Here is a 16,585-nt window from a genome sequence, read left to right as displayed (position 1 = left end):
TCTCTAACTTTTCAGGAGGAGAACTGAGATTCAGAGGGCAAGAGTCTGGCAACAGTTCATTATTTCTCTCTTTCATCTCAAAAATAACCAAACCTGTGCCAGTCTCTTCCTACTGACTTACTACAGGCATCAGAAATAACGCAGAGAAGCAGCACAACCACTACAGGATTTACAAAGGGCTCTGTGTGCCCTCTGCTGGCATCCACAGCTGAGCTCTAGCCATTGCTTTCATTAGACTACTTTTAAGGGAGAAAACTTACAGCTCTAAAAACATGGCAATGTTTTTAGATATTCCTTATTTTGTCTAAAGAGTATTTCTTACCATTTTTATGAGTTTCCATAAAGTAATGTGTAATTTCCACCTGTTTCCATGGCCCAATAATCTTATATCTCAACAGACTGAGACATCCCTCATTTCCCACTGAATACTTTATTACTTAGGCCAACCTAGGACACATGGACCTAGAACGAACATTTATCCACAGGAACAGAATGTTTTGGCAGCACCTCTTGGTTACAGTGATAAGATAACCCTTTGGACCAGTTAAGAAAGAGCTGGTATGACAGTTTCAAACATCTCCTGAAAGACTAATCTTGAAGGCAAAAAGTCTGGCGCGGACAACACTAATTCCAATTTTTGAGGATGACCTTGCAAGCAATGGCACAGGGCATTCAAAGGGGTGTTCTGAGAGCAGACACTGCTCATGAATTAACACAAAGCTCTTTGCAGCCCCTTCTTTGCCCAAGATAGTGTCAAGCATTTTACCTCATGATAGAAGGTAAAAACATCTGTAACATAAGCTGGGAATAACTGCTATCTCTCTGAAGTTGTAAATAATGTGAACAACAGATCAACTCCAGAGGCTGCTCTGGAAGCACTGACTTCACAGCACCTCAGCTTGTATGGGAACGCAGTAGAGCTGTTGGGACACACAAGGCTCCCGCTTTGGCAGAACCGGAGTTTAAACATACTGGTCAAACACATATTGTAGCTCAAGACTTAGTATCAACTGGGTGTTTGAACATTTTTAATGTGACCATCTTGACCCAGCTACTAACTGTGCAATACAGGTGGACAGAAATTCATCACAGATTATTCCTCAGAAACATCCAGAAACCGAGAAAGAAATATCAACAAGCGTCTGTGACATTGTTGTGACAGTTAAGTCATAAATAAGTAGCTGTTGTTTAAAAATTTGTAACTGGGAGGGCAATGCGAAAGCTAGGACTATGTAGTCTAAAGAGAGGTACAGACTAGGCTATACAGGATAATTTAATGCAACAATTGTTGCAAAGCACTGCTTCCCCTCTGCTTCAGATCTTAAAATATGAAAATACAGACATTTCCATCAGCACATAGTAATAAATGTAATTTTTTTTTTGTCAAGTAAAGTGTGTACCTGGTCTTCACTTGTTAAGCCAAGGTGCATCACAAAATAAAAATGAACCAGGAAATCAGAATTTGGCAGAACATCTTGACGCCTAGTCATCATAGCACAGATCAGCCTGTATGCCTGCAGTTTGCCTTCCTTATATTCATTTGGCAGGGTGGTTGCCTGAAAAAGAGCAAAAATCTTGTATTATTACCTTTTTCCTAGTAGATAGCTAATGTAAAACTGTATCTTCAGCAGATTTTCCATAAAGCAAATCTGTTTCATATATTTATTAAAACAGATTCGAGTCCAAATAGCCTTTGGAGGATATGTGTCTTCTTAGCCAGCAGCAATTGTAAAAATTAAAAATAACACAAATAAACATATGCAAGACAAAAATACTAAGGTGTGAAAATTTTAGAAATAACTCACCTTGAACAGCCATGATGCAAATATTCTGAGAGGAGGAATTAAGACAGGAGGAGAGGGAGTAGACTGATTGTCCACACTTATAGCTAGGTTGTCCCGTATCTAATTTTTTAAAAGAGAGTTAATAAAACTGATAGCTTGTTTCATTAATGCTCTTTATTTCATATTATTATTTTTTTATTTTATTTTATTTACTTTAAGGCACTCACTACAGAGGCTCCTACTTAAGCCAAAACTACTAGGAAAGCTTGTTCTATAGTGCTACCCCACAGCCTAAGCAAATATTACCACTTTAGGTGATACCATGGGCTTTTACACCGAATACCAACATTTGCGGTATTCTATTCCTTTATTTTCTTTGCTACTGTTTCCTCACCCCTTTTAAACTAACTAATCCAAATCCTCTTGTCATTGAACAGGAACATTCTCTATTGGGGATGCCTACTGGAAATCAAGCAAGATTAGCTTTCTTTATGACAGAATCCTCCAAATCTCATGCTTGTGTTCCAGAGACTAATACTAAATCAAATTTACTAATAATTTTTACAACAAAAGAAAAATCATTATCTTTAGATGTAAGCATCATATACAATACCTTAGCAAGTTTATACCACAACTCATAAAGATACCCAAAGACTTTTGCATGGATTTTAGGTGACTGTATATTGTTCACATCCCCAAGAATTCCCAAGATCCTCCTCCATAACACAGCAGCAGAATCAGGATGCCAACCGATAAGGCTTCCCCCAGCAATTATACTGCAGTCATCAGCAAGGAATTCACTACTGTCTGTAAATATAAAAAAGTTCCATTTCCATGAATTAGAAATGCAGTGGAAGTATAAATTTGGTCAATAAAATAGGAACATTACTCCTTCTAACCATCTTCCATCTCAAAAGTATTCTCTACCACCAATCATGTCTCTTTTTCACTGCTCAAGCTAGCACATGATTCAAAGAAAAAAATGGCAGAAAATGTAGGCTAAAGGGCCTTCCACATAGAGATGACACACCTATAGATCACTTTATATCAGACTGCCCTCACTCAGGGTCATGCTGATTGGGGTTTTTTTGGTTGTGTTTGGGTTTTTTTGTTTGTTTTTGTGTTTTGTTTTTTTTTTTTTTTGACCAGGGAGGCAAATGCAGTTAAATGGAACATGCATGTACTCTGAGAGATTTATTCAATCATTAACTGGCTTTTACAGGTAATATTTCTATTTCTAAAAGTCCTTTCTTTTTTATGATCACACAGTATAAAGTGACCTGGAAATGCAACAGAACAAAGGAACTAAAAAGTATGCACTGTTAGTGATGAAGAATATGCTCAGACCTTATCATTTATACAGCAGCAGTTCCTGAGATAGCAGTATGCAAACTGAGAAGTAGTGCAGGGTTTTGTGAAGACTGTCAAGATAATCGAATTAATATGCTTAAACAGTAAAACAAAAATTACATATGGAAGAGCAAATTTTAATGACAAGAGCTGTTACATTATTTTCTGTCAGACCATGGAAAGCTGTGTGGCAGTCTGTCTGCAGGCAGAATCGGATCTATGGTCTGGCGTGGCACCCTGCAGTGCTCAGTAGCCAATGTTTTGAGGAAAGTTGCAGGAAATCTCTATACAGGCAGAGGGAAATAACTTGTGTCCTCCCAGGACCCAAAGAAGGTTAGTAAAACAAAAGCCATTTTAGATGTTCTTATGCTTGCTTGAATTTATTTTTAAAAAAGCTTTGGGGAATTTTTTTTTGTTTTGTTTGTTGTAGCATTATGAATTCACAAACTGTTCAAACAGATGTTATTTATTAAGCACATTACCAAGATCTTCTACAGATCTATCATCAGGGAAATTGCATCTATGCTGTTCAGTGGTGGCACCACAGTATTTTTTTTTGCCTTACACCACAAAGGTTTTTACAGCAAAACCAAGTTTTGTGACTTGGGTGAGAACCAGCAATGCAGTAAGGGCACATTGGTTGGGCAATCATGTATTTGTTACCCCATTTTTCTTTTTAGTCTACATTACCTTTCAGGTAGGTTAGTTTATGTAATTCTCTTTGTACACACAAAGGAGCAATGTCTTGCATCACAGACATAAAGCAAGCAATGAATTTATCGTACATATTAATCCTTACCATGCACTGTTTTATATGCTACCTTTTGTACAATGGCAGTCTGAACTGTTGAACTAGGTGTGTTGGGCCATTATTAGAGATACTTGAAAGAAAAAGCGAATATGAAAAAATTTCCTTGAAACTTTGTATCTGTTAGCAAAAACAGTCTGTAAGACAGTTTCATATGTTACTGCATTAAGTTACTGAAATAACATCTCTGGCTCACTCACCTTATTAGATGGGAAGGTACCTTTATAAATTGCAAAGAATCAAAATATTTCAATATACTTATGAGTGTTGTTTATGTTAAAGATACTATAAATAAAATTAGAAGGTAAAGGATTTTTACTTCCAAATTAACTCTCCTGCGAATGCCATTTATCACATGCTGCTGGAGTATAGGCATTGTGTCCTTTGAAGTATAAATCAGGAGGGTAACAGGATTAAGATGAGAGAAGTGATCATGAATTAACCAGTTATTTCCTATCAGTCAAAATATATACTAAGGAATTTCCTTAGACCATTCTGCTATGAAATAAAACCTATTAATTTAAAATATAAACTAATTTACTTTACTTGAACACTGGGGCAGGCCAAGACAGCACAAAGGATCAGCTATCACAACTCAGCTGATGAGTAGTAATTTGACACAGTAAGCAACCCAATTGTTTTCAACTGCACGATCATTTTCTGGATCACAATTTATTGACACCTATGTCAGCTTCAACTTGATTATCCAAATTCCTTAAACTCTGGGCATTCAAAATTCATTTTTGAATTAACATTATGAATGGAACTTTGTGATATATGCCAAACGAAACATACTTTTTATAAGCAAATCCAACTGTATAAACTCCTTTTTGAGATAAAAATCTAAAACAGTAAATGTATTTTCTGGACTACAGTACCCATTAACTACAGTACCTGTTAAATTTGCAGTATCTGAAGGACTAAGCTGAAGCCAGCGAGGTGCATCAGGATCCACACAAACATCTGCTGACGCATTAACTTCATGGTCTTCTTCAGAAGCTTGCCAGGGGATAAGAGTGATCTCTACTTCATTATTATAGCCAACGGATGTGTCGCTGCTAACACTTTCACCTAAAGCAAGAAGGGGATTAATACAGATCACAAACCTTGTTTTTAAAAACTACATTAGCAAAGCATGATGAGAAAAGCATCTAATTTATCTGTAACAAGACAAAATTACGACACTGATTTCAGTTGCTCCACTTAAGAGAAATACTGTATTTCTTGGAACTCACTTTTTTCTCTCTCTCTATAATTTCCATGGGATTGCTGCAAATCTGCTTTCAAATCTAATTCAGCTGTACTACTGCTTCTTCGCACTAGTACCTTCAGAGAAAAAAAAAATTAACCTCAGTTTATTACAGTTTTGAGATTTACATCACATTTCAGCAAATTTGAGATATACACACTATTATTAGAAATTAATGACAATATATTTTCATGAATATTTAGACTGCCCAAATACCTTTAAACGTTTTAAGGAAACCATCACGCTTTCAATTTCATTCTTTATCCTCACTTTCTTAAAATCAGTTTTCATATCAACAAGCAGGACTTTCTACTTACGTTCTTCCACAAATCTGAAATCATTCAATACTTTTAAAAGTATCAAAAAAATCTTTCAGGAAGAAATTAGTAGTCATCTCTTATGTCAGGGCATTATTCTGTTGCAAAACCACCCATGCAAAGACACCTGATCTTTACTTCCTCTTTCTTTGCCAAATGGATTTATAGCCTACTGGTTGAAAACTCCTCAGACAATTTTCTGCTTCTAGACCTGTCCCTAATGATAGGTGTTTTTCTTTACTTCTGGCAGATCACCTTCAAATTCACATTTCTTGCAAGTCCGTGTCACCTATAACAGCAAACACTTTAATTTCTGCTAGAAAAATAGAGTATCGTGTTTTCTATTGCAATTACACAACAAAAAGTCCCAACATCTTATGCCTAGCAACATACTAGATCTAACTGCCGAAGGAATCTCTACTCTAGAATTCCTCAATTCATTTAACATTTCTGAACTTCCATTTTGATATTTGCAATTTGCAATTATTAGTATCACTATTTTTAAATAAATTTCTTGAAGTTGTTTCTGATCCACTGGCCAGACATTAATTTATTTCTGCATATATCTGAGAAAGCAAATTATTGCCACCAAAGAGACAACTGGCTTGTAGAAATTATTATATTATCTGACATTGTAGATTTTTTTTCTTCCTTAAACTGGACAGAATTTACAATCATTCCCAAGAAACACATGTTTGCTTGTGCTGCCCGATAGACTGCAGAGTGATCTCCCTTCTCTGGTCAGTCTGGCTCTTTGCAATCAGTGATGACAGTATTTCACTGGGTTATGATATGACGTCAAAGTGGTTCACAGGGCAGCATTAGCAAATTATGCAGTGAATATATAGTCAAACCCCAGCTTCCACTTGCGAAAAGGGTGAAAGTGCAATACTGGTAGCAGCCCAGCAGCATATGCTTGTGAATATTTTATAATGCATGCCACTAAAATAGAATGGGGAGCCAAGTTAATTTTTAATTCCCCCCAACTACTGAGCTTACTTCTCTCCCTCTCCCCTCCCCTTCAAAATGCAAAGCAGACTAGGTTTTCCTTTCTGTTTGAGACACTTTGTTATTCCTGAAGCAATTAACGAAAGCACTTTGCAGAAAATGTCTTGCCTCTCCTTTCTAGAGCTAAGTGTTAATGGTACTTTAAGTCTAGATGTATGGGAGAGCCGAGGTCCAGAGATGACATTCAGCTTGAAGTCCTCCATGCTCTACTGAGTTATACTTCCACAAAGATGATCAGCCCCAGGCATTTATTATTTCTACTGTTTATTCAAAAGTTGCATTAAGAATTTACGAAGCTTGCCTGTCCTAATGTTAACTTACACAAACATCTGCAATATCTGGCTGGTGATACAAACTGTGCTGAAGGAAATCATCTTCCCCAGTACTTCAAACAATCAAACATTTATTCCAGTGTACTGTAGCTCTGTAATAGCCATGAATTATTTATATTTTAAAAGTTATTAATTTCTTATCTTTAATATAAAAAACCCACAAAAGTCTTGTATAAAACTAGAGTATAGACAATTATATAAAACCACATAAGCAAATGGCAAGACCAGGAGACCCAGAATGATCACACCAAATAGCACAACTAACAGCTACAGCTCAATTCCAGACTCCATACTAGAAAAGTGACGAATGGTTTTTCACACTTTCAGTTGCTAGAGCTTCTAAATACTAAAAGGCATCTGATTAGAACTAAAACATTGTTAGAATGTTATCAACAATCACTATTTTGTCTTACTTGCTCAGCTTCATGTTCCTTCTTTGTATATCCCTTATTTTCCTGAACTGATTTGGAGTCTGAAGAAGTTAAATTATGAGAACTTCCAGCCTTTTTACCTAGAAATTTTAAAAAGTAAACAAGAAATACAGACATCTGTGGGACCAAGGTACATCATATGAAAATTTCAGTTCACTTACCTGTATGCTTCTTATAGTTATAGTTAAGTGAAGTAATACAACATTAAAATGGAATACAAGATGTTTTGAAAAATCCTGCAGACACGTAACATACTTACACAATAGGAAGAGAAGTAGAACTGTTAGCTTGACTATGCAAAATTTAAATGCAAGCCAGATAAAAATAAAGTTTAAGAGCTACATACACAATGCACACGTTCAAAGGTTTCATTTTTAACTGTCCTGTTTTATAAAAGGTCATATCCTGCATTTGTGGTCTGTAACTTCTTAAAAATAGTTCTTTCCACAGGATACCAACAACGTATTTACTAAGAAAATGAAATAAAAACCACTTTAGAACAGAGCTGGAAACCAAAGTAGGTAAGAGCAGCATTTGTGAGGCTGAACAAGTCTCATCGCTTTTTCTTCAGACGTACAGTATAGCTGTATTTTATCAAAATTACCTTGAAAAAAATCAGATGGAAACTGATCTGTAATATCTGAAGTGCTGCTACTTCGAGTTATCTGCTGCTCTTGGTCTGCAAATAGGCCCGTAGCTTCTGTTCCTGTTGAATTTTCCAGCTGTTGAGATTCTTCAACTTCTGTTGATTTAATTAAAACAGAAAATATTTGCATGACCTCAGAATTATACACACGTGTGAACTCCTTACCTAAGAAAGCTATATGAAAAAGTGACCCATTCAAATATTTATAATTCCCAAGTTACAAAGCTAGAATGTAACTCCTAGTTACAGAAGTTATAATTTAAGTTTTCTAAAATATCCTGAGAACAATTTTAAAGTTTATAGAGAGACATGAGCAATGTAAGTAGTAAAAAGTCTAGAAACAGGACAGAAATTACTTTGTGGATTCGGAGTGCACAAGGAAGGGTGGGAGGATCTCAGCTGAACAAAGCTATGTTTTCCAGTGCTAGAGACCCAAACTAGACTGCATTCATTCTGGAAATGGAAAGAATAGAAGAGAGGCAGCAAAATTACTTTAAATGCAGAGTGCAGAAAAGATGGCTGTGCTTACTGACATTTCCTCCATAAATAGGGGAGGGGGAGAATAAAAAAAGCAACAATGCAAACAGAGTAAAAAAAGATCTGAGCTACATATGATTCAGGCTTAGTTTGTGAGGACAAACTGAATCATTCAGCTTTTTAGCTCTAACTGCAAATGAGAACTAAAAAGGGAGGAGAGGCACGAAAATTCAAGCATGAAAGTAAATTGACATACTGGGAAAAGAGCAACAGGAACTTTTGAGATTAGCTAGCAACACAATGCATTTAGAAATGCATTTCTCTTAGCATTGGCGGGGAGGAGGAAGACAGTAACTCTTGGGATCAAGTATGTTCCCATTCAGTGGTGGTGCCTTCAGTTACGGCCATGACACTGGTTAATGCCACCTACCACACTTAAGCTAATTGCCAACTCTTGCCCCAGAAAGCAGTCAAAGAGGTGGCCCACACAGCCCATCAAAGCTGACCCAACAGAACCACCACAAGGTGTTCAATCTGCACAGCCAACACCATTTTCCTTTTCTAAAAAAAAAAAAAAGAAAAATGCTGCTGTAGCAACTGTTATGAGAGCCCTTGCATTTCTTTTTTCCAATAAAGACCATGGGCTGAATTATTAAGTCTCCTAGATTTCCTTCAGCATATTGTTACAGAATATGTACATTAATTAAAAGTGACCTTTCTACTAGCTTTCTATGCTCCTCCTCTTGTCTCCTTTCCTCTGCTCTGCTTCCTGTCTGCTCCTCAGGCACTGACATCGAGGCTACGCTTACTCAGAACTGAGCACGAAGCAGCACAGCCCCTCGGGATGCGAGATTACGGACCAATATACACAGACTGCAGCAGCAGCCTGCCGGAGGAGGACAATATGCTTAGTTCATTCAAGCTACACTATCACGGGAGTTTAAATAATACTTAAATACTTCATAAACATTGCATGTATTTCAGAAAATTATCTCACAAATACACATGTACAAAAACTAACTGCTCTGGTATTTCCTGATCTCAAAGTACGACTGTTGACTTTATTATTTTATTGCTTTCTGTAAGACATTTAAATTAATAATAAAAAAATAAAAGTTCATTTTTCAGGTCAATGTCCCTATTCACTAGCTAGAACAATTTCAGTGTTATGACTGAAGTTAACTTGAGATGAAAAAACACTACAGATATTTCACAGAATAGGAATCCCTAGAGTACCATAATGGACCACATAAAAAACTTTACTTTTCTTGCTACAGCAGCTAACCACTCTGCTTAGAGTCAGAAACCCCTCCCAGGAAGCGAAATGTGGAGGTGACAGAAAATCATACTTTTAGAGACTTACTAGCTGGAAAGAGAAAGAAAAGAAGGTCTGCTAACATGATAGAGAAATCTCCCTGGTTCCACCAGCACATTTTGGTTAGGTGATAGGATGAATGTTTTACAACAAACTAGCTTTGTATTCTCAGGCCATTACATCTGTTTTTCACCTCTATGTCTGGGTACCAGTACAGAAGTTGTATGCTGCGGGTTTGTTCAAGCTCTATTTATTACAACAAGTTCCTCAGGACAAGACCGTATCAAAAGCAGGAAAAAAGTTTACTACACTTTTGAGCAAAAATACGCCCACTTCAGTCTAAATAACCACTAAAACGCCCAGATCTGGATTGCTGCCTTTAGTTTTTACATTCCTAATCCTTAGTATATATGGTCTGCGTGACATTAAAACTTCATCAACTACTTGGAAACCTTTAATAAATCAAGTAATTGAAAGAGTAAATATGAATAAAAGCATTTCTTTATTAAAAATTAAAATACATTTTACTGTAGTTGCTAGGGAATACAAATATAATATTAATTCATGATAATCTTTAATATTGAAATTAATAAAAAACTGCATTGCTTGCAGTACTACAAACATTTTGAGAGCAATCAAACACTATCTGAGAACTAAGAGGCACAGACAAATCGTTTCGATTTGCTTCTGGAATCAAGAATTACAGGAAGAATTCTTTAGAAGAAAAAAAACCTACATTTGTAAGCACCAATTTGTAACTGACTGTAACAAAGATTGAAAGAGATTTTCCTTTTAAATCAAGCAGCTCGACAGGTTGCATTTCTTTCCATATTTTGCTTGCACTAGCTCATACATCCAAGCATTCAAGTAGGTTCTACAGTAGTTCCTTGCAAAGATTGCTCTCCTCCTTTTCCCTGAAAGGGTTACTTATTTTGACAATGAACCCAGTGACACAATAACAAAAAAGCATTATAAGTAGCCACTTTTTGCCACCCTTGTAACTTTGAAAAAGGACAAGATACATTCCCATTAAACTTGCTCATCTCTTAATGGCTATCAATACTACTTAAGACCATGTTTTGAACAGATCGGGGGCATGGGAAACAGAACCCGTGCAAAGTATCTCATTCCACACTACTAAAGAATATTCAACTAAACAGACAGCGAGTAGACAGACAGCAGTTTAAAATATAAAGAACATTTATATAAAAGATGATTTTAAAGTACAGTACCTGACAGTCTGTGAGAGCAAGAAGTGTAAGAGATACCAGGTAAGAGAGAGCTCACAGTATGAAGCAGAAGAGGTACACTTTTAGTAGCTGGCAAAGCCTCATAAAGATGAACACAGTTGCTGATAGACTGGCTTCGCTTAGCTTCCAGGAAAAAATAAAGCAATAATTATGTCAGAAAAAATAATGAAATATTCAGGGTTTTGAATGTCATGATACAATGAAACACAAAGCTTTTGGGAAAAAAAGTTTTACAACATTAAACCTAGAAGTATTTCCTATAAGCTGTAAGTTAATAATGTGCAACTGTATCTCATACATTGAAAGAGCAATAATCACTGATTCCTGAATCACAGCAGTTCTACAACATGGAATATTTCATTTTGTCAGTGTATGATTCCTATCTCTGGGCTAATTCGCCTTACCCTTTTTTCTTTTCATTGAAGTATCTGTAGCAGCAAATAAAGCTCAAAAATAAAGAAAACTTATTCAAATTCCCCTCGACTAGCAATGCTCCCTCTCTAAAACAACTACCTCTTACATTCATTCATCCCTGCTGAAAACAATCCATTTTCACCTGAGAAGTGGGATAGTGTGCTTCTCAAAAACTGATCTAAAGATACAGCTGCCTCTGGTTTTGCTCTCAAAACCAGGGATCCCAGCTGCAGACTGGACAAAGCCCTGAGTACCCTGGTCTGATGGAGAGCTGACCCTGCTTTGAGCAGGTTAGACTTGATGAAGTTCCTTACATCCTGAACTATCCTGTGGGCTCTCATTTTGGGGTACTGAAACCTGCTTTCCACATTTCTGAACAGGATGATGAAAGGAATGCAAGTTATGTGCAAGTTTTTGGAGTTCCTAAGTCACCACAGGGAAGGCAGAAGGTAAGTGCAGTCTGAATGCATATTTTATTGAATTTCTCTTCAAAATAACAACACTTAAATGGGTTCACTGTTTCTTAGAAAAACACCTTCCAAGGTGGCTAACACTCTAAAGGCTGTCTAACATCATTAAAAACTTGACAATTGGATATTAATCCATAAAACACCATGAGCTTAAAGTCTCCTTTAGAGAAAAACAGCAATTTATCATCAATTCTATTACTAAAGTTATGCGGAACTACAGAGGTGTCTAAGAGAAAGTAGGGGCAAAAAAAGAACCATCATATTCACTGTACAGTTTCTGTTCTTGTACACAGCAATGTCAATCCCAACACTTCGAAGACAGAGCAGGAGGAGGAAGAAGCAAAAATACTCAAGCAGGGTAGCAGGCAAAAGATTTTCTGCTGCTGCAGAAATACTCTGCTCTTACCCTTCTAACTCCAGATACAAGCAGCAGATCAAAAGAAAGTCTTACCTGGAAGCAGGAGGTGCTCTGCTATTTGTATGTTGACTTAGAGGGGTTTTTTTTTGTTGTTTTTAAATGGAAGAGGGAGAACATTAGGGATTTCAAAAGAGCCCCCCAGTGGGAGAAACTTTTCCCAAAACGTCCACTTTGTTGAAGAAAGTCCTCCCATGAACAGCCCTGGCTTCTGCATTCATCTTAGGGACTGCATTCTGAAAGATGACACCTCTGGAGGCTTAGTGGCCCAGTTTTGTGTTTCTAAATGTTCTTACATTAGAAAAGGAATATATATTTTATATATTTGAAATGATTACTTGTTATAATTGCATGTGCAAATATAAAATTTTCTTGCACCTACTGATTTGGGAGTCATTGATGGTCACAAATCCCATGAAAACCAGAATAATTCTCTTTTTATATGACCGTGAGACACAAAATGAAACTAAGTGCTTTTTACACATCAAGTCCATTCTACCTGACAACATACTCGCTCCCTGCCAAATAAGCTTTTCTTACTAAAGGTAGGAAGTTCCTTTAATTTGAACACACACAGCCAAGTAAAGTCCCTGCTGACAAATAGTTCCAGGTCCTCTCTACTGCTCTGGTGAGAAGTCTAGGGGAGAAATGCTGTAGCAGAAGAAGGAATTCTCCACTGGAGCACAAATAGGAACTTGCTGAATTTAAAAATAAAAACAGACATTGCCACAATGTTTTGTGACCGAAGCTGAAGACTGTGGCTTAGTTATGAAGCCTGTACCCACAAAAGCATACTAAATCACCTTCAAATTCTCCTGGTAAGAAACACAACTAATTAAAGAAGGAAGCTGTGCAGCAAAATACATTCTATTCAAAAGCAGGAGATTTTCCATGGAGAGTTTTAATCCATAACTCATTGAATTGGAACACAGAAACATACTACCATGAAATAAAAATGAGATCAAATTCAGGCTGCTGAAATGCTTGAAAAATCAGGTATCTGCTCAATGCCTGGGGTCTCAGACATTCCCCCATCATTCCTCACCCCTGTTCTCCCTTCTTCTGTTTTCCTCTTTCCAGAAGTAAACATGAGAGAAGAAGGGATGAGGAGTTGTTATACATATCTCATCATGCTAATAAAAAGAAAGCAAACAAAGTGAATAAGAAAGGATGAAATTGTTTATTCTGGTTTACCTTGTGGTCACTGTAAATAGTTAAAGTAAACAGAAAGTTCAGAAGCAAAATATATTATCTGACTGATGTTAATAAATGCTTTCTTATGAATTGATAAAAATAGGAATGTACGTTACCTCTTCACAAAAAAACGTAACTTGCACATGACTAACTTGCAATTAAATGCATGCATTTAGAATTTTCCAAAATACTTGGATTCTTTATTCATACTGGTAGTGGTCAAGACATCCAGACACAGGTAGACAACATCTCTGTTTAGACATTTAATTATTAAGTTGCATGACTTTTGAAAGCAGCCACAACTCGCAGGGAGATCTAAAATTTGAGTGTTACTGAGTGTTTGGGAACATAAACATTTAGTTACAGTCTAACCTGTTGCTCTTTGACGGACAATATTTCTTGCTTTCTCAACTCCTGGGGCTCCAGAGGTCGTAGCGCTTCTGAATCTCATTGGCTCCACAACTTCAGGATGACTTTTCCAGCTTAATGAAAAAGATCTTCCCACCACAGCTGTCTTCTGAGGCTCTAAAATGCCACCTTAGGGATAAAGAAATTTTCTACCATTGTATGCTTTGGCACTTATTTTCACTAGAGTATGAATGGACTTACAAGCAGGCAGACATGAAGAATATTAATCTTTCAAATAACACAGATGAATTTTTACTATTAATAAAAAACAATCACAACTTCAACCACACCCATCAATTGCAAGGTGGCACATAAACGTAGCTAAAATACTGTAATTAATGAAGTTCAATAAAAATGCACGGAAAAGAATTTTTACATTGATAGTCGACTATGCCAGACTACAGCACAGGAAACCACATTTCATTTCTGCTACACAGAAAAAACTGATTTTAAGTGCGTACTAAAAACTGCTAAATAGCTATCTTCTCTTGACCCCAATTACCTTTCCTCCCACAATGAAGGATGAGAATACATAAACCCAAAGCACTCCACATTTGATTAAACAGGTTACACTAGATTAAGTAGTATTTAATGTTAGATTAAAGTAAATTAATTTTTAAGATTAAACTTAAATATTTAACTTGTTTGATACAAAAAGCACTGAAGCACAGAGACTAACCTTTTCCTCTCTGCTTTTTTTCTTTTTGTTCACTGAGCTTATCCAAGGGTAAGTTTGTCATTTCCACCCCATACACAGTTCTTGCTAACACCGCTGTTAGAGAGTCCATGATATTGGCCCACTCATTTATGAGCTCCTCCCAGTCTGTCAGGGCGGACAGAACGCCAAGTAGCTCATCCCACAGCTCCCGAGAAATGTAAACGCTCAGGTTTGCTCTGATCCAAGCCACAATGAGGGTCTGAGAGAAAAGAAACAAGGGACAGTTCATCCATTTCTGTCAAGATTACTTCAGCACACCAACCCACATGCTGATGAAGTCAATGCTGACCTGCATATTTGCATTGATTATACGTGATGCACAGATATTATGCCTAGTCATTTTTCATCAAACAACATTCCTAGAAATCAGTGGGTAAATAATTGTGAAAGTTACTAAGAAAATCTAAAAATTCCAAAACTTATGTTTCAGCTGGTCTGTATGTTCTCTGGTCAACTGAAATAATACATTGTGTTACAATAACAATAGAATGAAGAACTGTCTCGTACACCTACAGAACCACTGTAGTGATTGAGCTACGCCTGAGACACTCAGCCCTAGATACTGTAGCTGAGCATGTAAAGTACATTATGATGTATAAATGTTTTCATCTCATTCAATGTGACTCAGTTTTGACTTGCCAGCTGAACTTCTAGGAAAACAGTTACATAAAGCTTACGCTTCAGAGATCCTCTCTGAAGATCTCCCACAAAGAGCTAGTGTGCCTGTCTGTCCTACCACGGTTCGTAACAGAGCCCTGAAGAACAGATCAAATCAATCTGTCTCCCTCTGTTGGGAACAGTTTACAAAATAATTATTTGTATTACTGCAAAGGAGAATTTTTTCCTGTTTTACAAGCAGGCTTCATAGTACTTCACTAAAACGATGGGTAATCATCATGAAAAAACAACATAAAAAAAACCAAACAAACAAAAAAAACCCCAAACACTCACTCGGAAAAGTAATCCTGACATGCTTTGAGCAAACGTATCCTTTATTTGGTTTTCTTTTGGCTTCTGCATCACAGCTTCTGTTATTCTAAGGAGTATCAGTAACATCTGTTCCCTGGTTCCAAAACAAAATTGTACTTTTTGTTCACATGTTCTATTAAATGTACTTGTTAATTTTCATGCATCAAAATCCCCTTAATTCTCCAGTAAGCCTTACTTATTGATAATGTGATCACACCTCAGAGTGATTTGCAAAATAACATTAGTTGGTTGTGGACTGTAAAAACTAATTTTTGAGAAGGTGGAGTCAGGAATGGAAATACTGGACAGAACTTTGAAGTCAAACAGTACAATGATGTAGACTCAGCAGAACCTGCAATCTCACACATCGATTCAGAGGCAAGTCACAAGTGTAACTTATTTAATAAAGTCCACCCCTGAGAAAGCCAGTCTTTTCCCTACCCAATAATTCTCCCTTAAAGTTTAAACATTGATAATTTTCTCTTAAATGATGTAGAATGTATTAAGCTTACCACGTCTTTTTATTCATTGATAATTCCATTATCATGCGCCTAAAGATACTCAGAACTGCTTTGCAAGCATCAACTTGCTCCTTCAGAAGCACAGGGACTTCAATGCATGGTTCCAATAAGAACACATTTGCAGAGTTTGTCAAGAATACCTTCAAGACAGGCATTTACAGTCAGTTTACATAGTGTCAGGAGTAAAAAAAAAAAAACAGTCAAGACTTACAATAAAATACTTCTCCTCCAGTCAAACCTTTCACTTTCCTTAGAGCAAGTTTCATGTTTTACCTATCACTTTATTTTTCTACATCATTCTAGGGAAAAGGTGGCATTACAGATCGAACAAAGGCATGCATTACACAGTATGGGGTTTGTAGGTAGCCCTTCTATTCGGTCAGGCAAGAGTACAATTCCTCCAGCTACTCATTTCCTGGCATTATATGCTTGAACAACCACCAATATTTCCAATAAATGAGGTTCAATGAAAGGAAGTGTACCATTCTGATTAATTCCTAGTACACACA

General features: G+C 36.7%; 1 protein-coding gene across 1 annotated transcript in view; it reads right to left on the bottom strand.

Moving 5' to 3' along the window:
• RALGAPA2 (Ral GTPase activating protein, alpha subunit 2 (catalytic)) overlaps positions 1-16,585 on the bottom strand; it is a gene marked incomplete at its 5' end in the record, with an annotated part of 75,154 nt that overhangs the window by 33,597 nt on the left and 24,972 nt on the right. The window contains 12 exon segments of the mRNA XM_009697471.1: positions 1,401-1,556; positions 1,806-1,904; positions 2,398-2,591; positions 4,837-5,013; positions 5,178-5,268; positions 7,262-7,359; positions 7,884-8,021; positions 10,950-11,090; positions 13,833-13,997; positions 14,548-14,785; positions 15,538-15,649; positions 16,068-16,216. Of these exon segments, the coding sequence (XP_009695773.1) occupies positions 1,401-1,556; positions 1,806-1,904; positions 2,398-2,591; positions 4,837-5,013; positions 5,178-5,268; positions 7,262-7,359; positions 7,884-8,021; positions 10,950-11,090; positions 13,833-13,997; positions 14,548-14,785; positions 15,538-15,649; positions 16,068-16,216 (1,758 nt within the window).

Source organism: Cariama cristata, unplaced genomic scaffold, assembly GCF_000690535.1.
Source record: "Cariama cristata isolate BGI_N322 unplaced genomic scaffold, ASM69053v1 scaffold19733, whole genome shotgun sequence".
Classification (NCBI taxonomy): Eukaryota; Metazoa; Chordata; class Aves; order Cariamiformes; family Cariamidae; genus Cariama; species Cariama cristata.
This window is presented reverse-complemented; position numbering and strand designations above follow the sequence as displayed.